Consider the following 11,480-nt stretch of genomic DNA (forward strand, 5'->3'; position numbering starts at 1 on the left):
CTGCCCGACACCTTCACTGCTGCAGCTCCTGCCTTCCCCCCATTATCTCTACTCTGCTTTGTCTCCACAGCCAGCCCTCACTGGAAATGCATTCTTGCCCCCAGCTTCTCCTCCCTGCCCTGTTTATTGGTGGCCATCGTGCCCTGGGAGGAACAAGCTGGCATGAAAGTTATGCTAGAAATGGAGCCTTTGCATGATGTGCATCCTTGAGCTCATGCAGTACAGAAGCAATGCATGGCAGGAAGGCTTGTAGGCATGGTTTGTTCACTCCACCTCCAGAGACAAGAGGGAAGAGATATATTGCTGGAAGGGAACAGGAAGCCTCCCCCACTGCTGTCCATTTTGTACTGGGGGAAATTCATCCCTGGAGAGATGCAAGCTCAGGGGCTTGGCACTGTATATGTGTCACGTCAGCCTGACGGCAGTGGTGGGAATTAAAGTGCTGCCAAGGCACTATATTAGGTCTCAGAGTACCAGCCCTGTTCAGAGGAAGCGAAAGGATAGAAGTTGCTTTGGCGAGGAAGAGGAAGGATGCAGGGAGCAGGATGAGTTTCCTTGAGACAGACAGGCAGGGTCCTGGAGGATTATAAAACGAAGACAGGAGCATCCAAACTGAAGCCCTGAAATAAAGCAAAATGCTGAAATAAGTCCCCACGGGTAGGCTTGGGCTTTGGGGACGTGCAAGCTCCCTGCTGCCCTAGGAAGCTGGTGGGCTAGGGGGTCTGTGCACAATCAAGCGAAGGCAGGGGTGTGCTGAGGCTGGAGGGATGGGGATTTGGGGGTGTCACTGAGATCATGGGGAAGGCTGGCGTGAGGCTCTCCACCGCCACGGGCACCGTTGGTTTTCCAGGGAGCAGGGCTGGCTGCACCTGCCCCTGGCAGAGGGCTGATACCTGCTCTGCCTGGGCAAGAGAGGGCAGGGGCACAGCTTCTCTGCACCGTTCAGAGGACCCACGTCAATGCTGACAGTTCAGGGGAGCCGGCCGGGGTGTCAGCTCTTGCAGAAGGGAAGGGCAATGCCAGGACATGGTCCAAATAAACGTAACAGCGCCACTGGGCTTTTCCTTCTCCCTTTTGAGCTTTATTCAGTCCTTTTTGGAAGAAAAAGATGCAGGCACTGTAGGGCTGTTTGATTGCACTTTTCTAGGTGGGGGGAAAACATCTGAAGAAGTCAGCTCCCCTTTTTTTGGAGGGAAGAAACTTGAATATAACGACGAGAGGAGTGAATCCGTATGTGCATGTTGTCGGCTAATGCAATGTTTATAAGTTATTTTCTGTTAGGTAGAATCAAATCTCTGTTTTAATTCATGCATCTGTAAGAAAGGTGGAGGTCTTTTATGTGCTGCCCTGTGATTAAAAATCCCACTGATGCTCAGGGAGACTTTGCTAAACTCTGTCCAACCTTTGGTTTTAAAAACTGCTCTTCATAGCCATGTCTAACCGGGGATTTTTTTTTTATCCGGGTAGATTGGTGTGTTTTCCAACTTTTTATTGCGACTTTTATGGCTGCCGGATGGATCCCAGTAATGATGATTTGTGCATCTGGTATCTTGGCATTTTGTATTTCTGCTTTAAAATAATCAAGTGGAAGTTACCTGAGTCCTAGGGAGCTATTTGCTGAAGACTTGTGGAGTATTAATAGGGCCTAGGATTGTATCTCCTGAGTTTGCTGTAGTCTGATGGCTGCATCACTGCAGCAAACCCAGAATCAGTAACCTAGACTGGCTCTTGCTAATTGGTTATGGCCTTTATAAATCAGTAAATAAATGAGGAAGTGTCAGTTTGGTGCTCTAGGCCTCTCTTCCCATTGGAAACAATGAAGGACGCAGTGACTGCAAGGCAACAGCTTTCTAGCACTAACCATTGAGCATTGCTGCAAGTAAATGCTGGGCAAGGGTCTTAGCTGCTTGCCAAATGCTCTACTCCTAATCTGCCCATGCCCCCTGCATCTCCAGCCATTGACACGTCTCTCATGGTGCTAGGTGGTGCAGCGGTCTTGTAATCTAGCAGCCCGGGCCTGATCTTGCAAAGAACCGTGGATGTGCTGCTAGACGGCACATGCGTTTAACAAAAAAATCTGCTAGTAGATTAATCAGAAAATAACTGAATTTTAATGAGTGTCGGTGCTTAGGTAATTCGTGCATGGCAGATACTATAGCACTCCTCTGGGAACAGGGGCACAAGAGGACTGAAGATTTTAGCAGCGGGGATCAGATCATTGGCAGGTCAAGTCCAGGATCCTGCCTCCTGACTCAGGAAGACTGAAATGGAGTTGGTGTAATGAGGCGGCGTAAGAGTTAGGATGCAAAGGGCTTGCTCTGCAGAAAGAGAGCTTGCTTCAGCAACGCTGTACATCAGGGAAGGGGCTAGAAACGTGGGTCACGATGGTCATGCACTTAAATATTTAGGAAGTAAATCACAGGGAAGGAAAGCCCAGCTGAGAAATCTCAGGACAGATGTGCAAGGAGCTGGCAGCTGGCGACGCACAGATTTGCACTGAGGGAGGTCCCGCATATTGGTGGCAATGGGTGCAAGGAGTTTGTGTCTTCCAGAAGGGCCAGGAGTATCTACCCAGAAGTGGCTAAATACCTCCTCTTGTGAATCCACCTAAGCCACGTGGAGCTCGTCAGCGCCAAAGCTCTTCCCCCACCGGGCTCCAGCTCAGTCCAGTCCTGAGCAGCATGCACAGGGCAGTGGTGGTCAGCCCCACCACCACGGAGCTGGCCTGCAGGCTGGCCGCCCCGTCGCTATTGCACAGGTCGGTGTTGCAGCAGGTGACGGGGCGCGTAATGCCGATGCCGTCCACGTCGGATGGGACGCACCGCGGGGCACACATCTTGGTGACGGTCGAGTCACCCAGGTAGGGGTAAACTGTAGCAGACAAAGCAAGAGAGAGAAAAGGGATTATGAGGGTCTGCGGGGGCTTCCAGAGAGCACTGGCAAGCTTTGTATTGCAGGACCACTTAGCAACGAGACCGTTTTTCCAACTCATCATACCCCTTGCTGGCAGAGGATGTCCCAGGTATACTGATGTAGGGTAACGAGTGGGAGGGCTCTCTCTGGCTGCATCAGAGCATGAGGTCCAGCATGCCCCTTTCTAGCTCTGTGAATGCCGTGCCGGCTGATCCCACATCCCACCGCTGACCCCATCGCAGCCAGGACTGTCTAACCATGCTGTTTCTGCTCTCCTCGGAGGAAGCACCTCCTTGCTCAGCGAAGAGCATCTGCTGACAGGTGCAGGGGGAAGGCCGCATCCCAAGAGGGGATGCTAACTTGGTTAAGTCACAAGGAAATTTGCTATGGGCACATCTAGGCTGCACTGGACAACGCATGGGGACACCGTGGTGGAAACAAGTCTCTCCCTCCTGCTCCATGCATGCCCTGAGCATCCTAGAATAGCCCCAGGTGTGCACCAAAAAGCAGCTGCAGGCCATTTGCTCAGCATATGAGGAAAGGCAAGGGGAAAGGGGGGGCTTGAGTGCTGTATAATACAGTATGGATGGAGCCTCTGTGACCAAGAGCTAGAGGTTGGGGCAGGATTTGCAATATCACTCAACTCAACTCTGGGCCCATCCGTCCCTAACAAGACACCCAGCTCCAGCTGTGGGCAGGAAGACAGGCCAGCCTAGGGCACTTGGGAATATTGCACCTCCCAGGGCTTTACAACAGGCTTTGGGGAAATGTCCAAACCAAGCACCACTTATTCAGCCTGAAACAGCTGGGGGCTGCTGGCTGGGCTCCTGAAGGGCTTGCTGTTACGACAGTCTGGTCACCGGTGACAGGTCCCTGCCTGACCTATGCTCTGTTGGCCAAAGCTGCCAGCCCCAATAATGATTTTTCCCCTCGGGGTGCCAAATTAGGTTACAATTGCAAGTGAAGTGTGTTTGTGCCCATTTTACAGAGAGGTTCAGTGAGTCGCCCTAGGTGGGTCAAGCCAGCAGATCCATCACCCCAGATTTACAAAGCCCAGTCCCAGCAGTGCCTTGTCACCCAACCATTCTGCCGATGGACTTTCCCTTCCTCCCTCCCCTAGATGCGAGCAGAGGGCCCTCCTGGTGGGACGCACGTCCATACCGTCCTCCCTGGAGTACAGGGTCGTCTTGCACATGGTTTCATTGCTGGAGCAGTTCCTGATCATCGTGCACTCGGATGTGGTGATTGGCTCGTGGCACGTGTAGCATGTCAAGGACTGAGCTGCAAAGAGGAACAAAGGGGGTGTTGTCCAGACATGAGTCCACAGGTGCGGTGTCTGCCCCTCCACACACCCCTCTTAGAGAAACCTCTGCTGCTTATAGATATTTCATTGGAGGATGTGACGCAGGAGCACATGGCAGCCCCTGCATGCCTAGTCTGCATCAATGCCTTCTCCCACCATATAGGCACTGCTTGTAAACTCCCTCCCCCAACACACCACTCCTGCCCAATTGTGTAGGCAAAATTACAAGCTACGCTTCGATTGTACTAAATCTGTGCAAAAGAAGCAGTGTAAAAGTGAGCAATCACACATTCAGGGTTAATTAATACCATGTCTTTCATGCATGGCTCTGACTTGCCACTACAGGGCTGGCAAACATGGGTGTAGCTAGGAATCAAGGCACCTGGACTTTATCCCTGTTTGGCAGGGGGGTTGGGGTTGCTGGAAACAGTGCATCCTGGGATGCTGGAGGAATGCAAATTGCTCATTTCATTTCTATGGAGCAGACTACAGTTACCATAACATGAGCTAGGTGGCATAGCCCCAAGTTAGCTTTTGCCTGATGTGGTGCAACTTTAAGATGCCCAGAGGGCACTTAGAGCATGAGTTTGAATGTGCAGATGTTCACATCTGAAAGTGCCCGTAGTGTGGTGCACTTGTAACGTGTACATCACGCTATGTCAGAGAGGACGTTTAACATCTTGACATGGCCTCATAGCTAACAAACTGCTCAGCGCCCAAACCCAAGACATCCTGATGCACAGTAGACCAATTAGCAGTGCAGTAAATGTCTGCCTGACGAAGGGCGCTTGTGCCCGAAAGCTTGCTAAGATGAATTTTTCCAGCTATTTTAGTGGGTCTAATAAAAGGTATCGGATTTACCCAAGAAGCCTTGCCTGCCTATGTCCTTAGACCAACACGGCTACAACCTACACCCCAGTAATCACCGTGCATCTACACGTGTGCCCCTTTTAGCCTGAAGTAAACTAACTTACTGCGCAGCAGCACACATGTAGACACCGACTGGGGCACACGAGTGCTTCGGTGCCCCAGCCAGCCCCTCCACAGCAGGTTGAGCCAGGGGGGAGCAGCCCCGGGCTGGCAGACTTGTACATGCATATGCATTCAGTCTTTCCAATCTCAGGGGCCAATTCACCATGCTAATATGGGGCTGCTTTGATTTGTATGAGCTATTAATTAGTCATTAGGTGCTAAAAAAAAGAAAAGAAGCACTAATTGTCCAGTGTAGAGGGCAAATTAGGATGCAATTACAGGTGAAACATGTTTCTGTCCATTTTACAGATGGGTTCAGTGAGTCACCCAAAGTGAGTAAAGCCAGCAGAGCCAGAAGTAGAACCAAGGCTCCAATCTATGTAATATTTCATTATGTGAGCAGAGCAGAGCAGAGCAGGTGAGGTGGCAACACCCATCACTGGCCTGGGTTCAGAGGCCTGCTGAGAGGATGGTAGGGACCCCCACATCACAAGGGAGGACCCCGATAGAGCAATCATGGAGTCATCGCCCTCCACACCGTCTGGAGAGGACTAGGCTGAGCTAGGGGAGCAGTCATACAGATTGGAGAGTCCCTGCAAAGGACCAGACCAGAAACCACACTATGGGCGTGAGTCTCTGTCCTTCACACTGCAGCCCACATCTGTAAACTGCTGGATGTTTCATGGTAGAGAGATGCATTTGGCTTCTCTATGGGGTTTTTAACAGTTGTGACCTGAACACTCAACACCAACCAATGGATTAAAACAGGGCACTCAATAGGTAAAGTTGTCCCCAAAAAGTGAAACTTTGGTTGATCCGAAGTCACTAATGAATTCTGGTCGAATTCACTTAACAGCCTCCAGTCACAGGGAGGATCAGGGCTCCATTTACAAAGCTGGACGGATAAAGCTTCCCTCCCCCCTTCATCCAGGCTGCTATTTCCAAATCCAACTCTTCCTGTGCCTGGTAGCAGGAGGCAGGACACCTGGCCCAGGGCTGAGGCTTCCAGCAGGCACCGACCGGGATGGTAAGAGTTGTGCGTTGCAATGGCCCGAGCACGTGTCCTCTCAATGATCCAGCCATCTTGCCAGCTGAGACTTGCTGGATTAAATCCTCTCCTTTGGATCTGCAATTTATAGCATCTGTTTCTTTCCATTTTGCAGCACACAGGACTGGTCAGACCATTGGGCCAGGCCCCTGTATTAGGGAAACCTTTGCTAGCAGCCAGTCTTGAGCTCCTTAAACCCATCTTGTACACCCAAACATCACATGTATGCAGCATTTAAATGTCTTTTAGATGCTTAGATCAGCTACATTGAGCTCACTAATGCAGGAATCATTTAAGTGGGTAATCAGCTCCAAAGGCCTGATGCTGTTTCCTACCAGAGTCCTTTTACACCTTTTTATATTAGCAGAGATGGAAGGAGGCTTTAGTCATCAATGAGAATCAGCCCTTTGCATTTGTGCACAGCAAGGGCTGGTTTTAGGTTGTTCTTTTTCCCTTTGCTGAACATCTTGTCAGCATTTACCAGTGATAGCATAGCTGTATAAGTTACTATTATAGAGACGGAGAGCTGCACTGGGAATGCATATTGCATTCACGTAAAATAAAATAAAATAACTAAATGAGTCAATTAAAAAGAATCAAACCTTTAAAATGCAACATAAATGTTAAATCATAACTTAGTCTTCCCATTTGGGAGTAAAATCCATGGCAAAGTAAGTTATTGCCCATGAGAGCTCATGCATCTCTGAACTGGTTAGTCTCCAAGGTGCCACTTTTCTGTTTGGGAGGAGCTCTGGTTTAGCAAACCCCTCACCCTGCTGCACTTTCTAAGCATCTAAAAGAGATTTTAACGCTGCATGCAGAAATTAAACTTCCTGAACCTCTGAGTGCTGCAAGCTGCAATCAAAGAGGAACAGGGAGTGGAAAAAACCTGGCCATACCCAGTGTACCACCGAAGCATCTGCTTTCTACCCCTGTATGAGATTGAAATATCAACCTTGAAGGACCTTTGGTTTCCTCCAAGAAACAGTCTTTCATGTGTGAAGAAGCCTCACGTATAAGACTCCAACTTTAATTACTAAACCCAATCAGCTCCCTGATAAAAGCAGACCCAGGTGCTCTCTTGTTCTCTCTGTTTTTTTTAATGGGTGGATAGTTGCTCTGCCTTGCTTTTTTCTTTCCTTCGTTCTTTCTTTTTTGCAAAAAATGCTGGATCATGTGATTTTCAAAGCTCTGAGCCTAGCCTTAGGGTCGTTGCTCTGTCAACTTCCTTGATTTCCGTCTCGCTGGGCTTCTCCTTCTCTAAGGGGATGGGTTAAGAGATTTTAGTGTCTGGGACAGTTAGGGTGTGGACCAGGTGCTTTAATTAATCATATTAGGATTTGCAAACTTGATCAAAATAGGGCTGACTAAGCTCAATAACGGCTATTAACGTAACTACCCAGGTGCTTACCCATGGAGAAGCTATCTAATAGCTAGGGGCATTCCTTCCGGACACAGGCATAACAAGATTGACTGGCTGGAAGCAAAAGTTCGACAAATTCAGGTATGAAATAAGATTCAGCTTGTGACTGTACATAGGAGCAGCCTCCCAGGAAAGGGGCTCGGCCGGCTCTTGCTTCAAGACGAGAGAAAACTTTCTTCCGAGAGACATGCCTTGGTGGAAAACTCAGAGGGTTGGATATTTCATCAGGTGGGAAAACATCCTAGGCCAGGCTAGATGATCCCAAATGTCCCCGTCTGATCTTGGAGTCCGTGTTACTATTTTTTTTTTTTTAATGGCTTTTCATTAGAAAGAGGCTTTGGTTAAAAGTATAATGAAATGGTATGAAAATAAATGCAGAGAAAATTGCAATGAAAATAAATGCAATGAAAATGTCATTGAAGTAATAAGGGTTTTCTATTGAAAGAGATGAATTAAAGCACCTGGAATATGTCATTAGACACATGCTCCATTCCCTGCAGGGGTAGAAATGATTTTTCTGAGCTGTTCACAGTGTATTAGACAAGTGCATTAGAGGCAAACTTCATTAGTGAACTCTCAAAATCTGGTATCCGCGCTGACGGGGCCAGCCCCCCTTCGCATAGATATGGCTCGATCTTTCAGCAAGAATCGCACGCCTTGGAGCAATGAAATAGGACTGGGTGCTTGCCGTGCAAGGGGACAGACCTCCCGGGAGTCCCTGCAATGCATCAGTTCTTGCAGGGGGCCGTCCCCCCAGCTACAGGGTCATCCTATTTTTCACCAGCTCACGTGAAAGGTAGATGGTTTTATTCCCCATTTCACAGTCCCTGAGCAAAGCCGTGCCTGCTCCTACCTGCAGACGGACAGAGAAATGGGGTGGTATACAAGGAAGCACTGGGGCAGTTCTGATATCTGAATATTTTTGGAGGCATCGTATCTAATGCAGGTTGTGAGTACAGGTGCTTTTATAGGCAACCTCCCAAGCCAGAAAGCACAGAGCTGAGCATAGCCATCAAGCTGGAAGCAGGATTTTCCCTTGCAAGTCTTTCATTCCTGCCTCTTACTAACTACTGGTGCTATCTGAATGGCCTCCTCCATGCATTTGAAGTGCCCCGAGCTGTACACTGTATAAAAGGCGGGGGGGAAGAAAAAGGAAGCACCAGTTCATTGCCCTAAGGTGTATGACTATTGCTTTGTATTGTAGCCAGCCCTGTAAATAAGGGACTCATTGTCCCCGGCGCTGCATAAACACTGAGAGGCCACCTTATCTTTAGCACACGTTCATATTTATTATTTCCGTCTTGTATAAACTGCACCCAAGGTCCAGTTCAAAGACAGCATGTCCATTATCAGAGAGGATGGGACAGACTCCAAACAAAGAAGCACTCTTCATGAAAGGCTGAGAAAGACGAGTCTTAGCCAAAACTCCCTGGATCTGCATCAAAATCCAAGGGTGGGAAGGGGACATCAAGGGTCCTCACATCCAATGTCCAGCCCCCACCTGAAACATCCCCCCTGAGTCTCCCTCTGCAACTTCCCATCCACATGGCCTAGCCACCTGCATCCCGGCAGCCTTGGTTTTTTAAATCCAACCCCAATCCCGGTTGAGCTCTTGGGGTGTCTGTTTGCATGTGCAAAATAGAGACTACGGCTGGGGGCCGCCTCCCTCAGCTGCTCCATGAACAGGGGAGATGCACAAAGGAGCTTAGAAAGTGCAAACGGATGGGGTCTCACAACCAAAGCAGGTGAAGATGGGATGCCCGGAGGAGGGACAACTGAAAATGCAGAGCCAAACACAGGAAGGAGGAATAGATTGGGATGCACACGCGTGCTCGCACTGCTGGACGCAGTGAAGCGACATGGACTGGGTAAAAAACCGGGGTTTCAATAGCACGAGTTAAAAAGAGCTAATAGGACCCCAGATAGGGAAAGGCAGAGGGTCCCCATTAGAGGCATCCTACCTGGGGACAACCTGGAGAAGCTCCATGTCCTTGATAGGGAAGGGAGAAGAAAAGCAAACCCCCGAGCCTGCCAAATTTCTAAATTTTAGGAGAAACCTGTCTTCCTAAATGTGCAAGGCAAGGGATTGAGTGGTGGATAAGGACGGGGGTTGGAGGGTCATGGGGATCGCCTGTCAAGAGGACAAGAGGTGGCAACATCTGGCCATCGTTACGTGTCCCCCACAGCTGCACAGAAGTCACCTGCCAGGAAGCAATTCCCGCACAAGGCTTCACCTTGCTCTCAACGGCCGGGATCTGGGCCATAACATGCTTGTGACCCAATAGCTCAGGGCTGTCGCACTCATCCCGCCGCAAACATCTGGTTTTCTCAGCACCAGAAAGCAGCTCCGGGACATACGCTGCACCCGGCTGCTTGTGGGTTGCTAGCAGCCAGCACCCGAGGGAGACGCAGCTCAGGGGTCTCACATCTAACGAGCTCCCAGCTCCTGTATGACAGCTCATCTCAGAAAAAAATGTTTCTTGCTGTTGCAGGAATGAGGAAACCTAGGCTTTCTGCACCGGGATGATCTGGGTTTTGCCTTGAGCCAAGGAGAAATGGCAGTAAATGGGAGGCAGCTTTCAAAGGAGGGAGTTTGACCTGAATGGGAGTCAGGTAGGGCCAGGTCCAGGGTATCCCCCAAAATAGCTGTCACTTAGATCGGCAGGGGAAGCCCTGGGACGGCCTGTCTCACCCCAGCTGTCAAAGCTTGCAATAATTGCCATGCTCTAAAATGAAAAATGGCCGGCAGGCTGCCGAAATACCGTGCATTCAGGAGGAGAGAGACATCTGGGTATGGACAGAGGCGGAGATATGGTCCCCAAAACAGCAGATAAAGGTTCAGACTGCAAGTGGGAGGCCAAACCGATAGGATTAACAGAATTAGACGGTAAAGCAAATATCGGGGGGAGAGACTTAGTGCAATGCAGATGTCATCCCCTTGCTTCTGTTCCCACCAAGTAAAGGATGGGCTCTGAGCTAGGGGTCCCAGCCCCAAAACTGCGTCATGTGCCCAAACATCTGGCTGGTGAGACAGAGCAACTTCCCTCCCCACCTCCCTTCTGTCCAAAAAGCTGGTCTTTCTCCAGTTAAAGCCAATGGGAGTGTGAGGTTTGCTACCTGCTCCCACAGAAATAAGAACATATCTTACAAAAGTCAGGCTGGCAAAGTCCTCAGGTGGGTCCAACCAAGACAGGATCATCCCAGTCTAAGCCAGCCCAGCCAAGCCTCTAACCTGCTCTTCAGCTTTTCCAAGGATGGAGAATCCACAGCTTCTCTGGGCAGCCTGTTGCATTAATTAACCACCTAAATATCCAACCCAAATTCCCCTGGCTGCAATTTAACTGATGCTCTGTGCATTGCCCCCTTCACCCTCCACACCTTGCAAGGGCTGGATGCAGAGAGCAAAGTCTTACCAAGCTCCGTGTAGACGACGGCCAGCAGCAGAGCAGCCAGGAGCATCTTCATCTTGTGCAGGTCGGCCACTCGGCTCCCAGAGTCCCTCATCGGTGGCTTTAATTGTCACGCCTCCTAGGGATGTGCCAATTGCTGGTCTCCACAAGTATTCTTCCACCCCAGAGACCTAATTCTACCGGAAAAACAAGTCCGTTTAAGTGATAAAGGCATAACATGCACTAAGTACCCGGCCCCACCTCCTGTTTTACGCGACATTTCTTTTCATGGTTTTTGGAGACGAAAATGCGGCTTTTAGTAGCAGACAATAGCAGAGCCTATTTCAGGCATATTCTTCTTGACAAGGTGTCACCCTCGAACACCCCTGCACACAAAGCAGAGCTCACATAATCCTAGGTGTGTCTGAATTC

At 49.7% G+C, this 11,480-nt stretch overlaps 1 protein-coding gene across 2 annotated transcripts; it reads right to left on the reverse strand.

Annotated features, from left to right (window-relative positions):
- Positions 1-2,121: 2,121 nt before the first annotated feature.
- On the reverse strand, positions 2,122-11,480 carry LOC102386691 (ly6/PLAUR domain-containing protein 2). 2 transcript variants are annotated; one of them, XM_025212744.1, is made up of 4 exons: positions 11,457-11,480; positions 11,073-11,239; positions 4,075-4,194; positions 2,122-2,871 (listed from the first exon to the last, which is right to left on the reverse strand). In XM_025212744.1, exons 2-4 carry the CDS (start codon positions 11,161-11,163, stop codon positions 2,627-2,629), a joined length of 456 nt encoding a protein of 151 aa, XP_025068529.1. In that variant the 5' UTR covers positions 11,164-11,239; positions 11,457-11,480; the 3' UTR covers positions 2,122-2,626. The 2 variants fall into 2 exon arrangements, with proteins under 2 accessions (XP_025068529.1, XP_006031127.1); XM_006031065.2 differs by lacking the exon at positions 11,457-11,480 and having other exon boundaries at positions 11,073-11,414.

This window comes from Alligator sinensis, unplaced genomic scaffold (genome assembly GCF_000455745.1).
Source record: "Alligator sinensis unplaced genomic scaffold, ASM45574v1 scaffold1054_1, whole genome shotgun sequence".
Classification (NCBI taxonomy): domain Eukaryota; kingdom Metazoa; phylum Chordata; order Crocodylia; family Alligatoridae; genus Alligator; species Alligator sinensis.

Excerpts from the sequence above, each read along its gene's own strand:
- LOC102386691 (XM_025212744.1), bottom strand. The coding sequence starts at position 11,163 with ATGAGGGACTCTGGGAGCCGAGTGGCCGACCTGCACAAGATGAAGATG. Across the intron at positions 4,195-11,072 it reads CGTCGTCTACACGGAGCTTG|CTCAGTCCTTGACATGCTAC; the intron begins GTAAGACTTTGC and ends TCCTCTTTGCAG. Across the intron at positions 2,872-4,074 it reads CCTGTACTCCAGGGAGGACG|TTTACCCCTACCTGGGTGAC; the intron begins GTATGGACGTGC and ends TGTCTGCTACAG.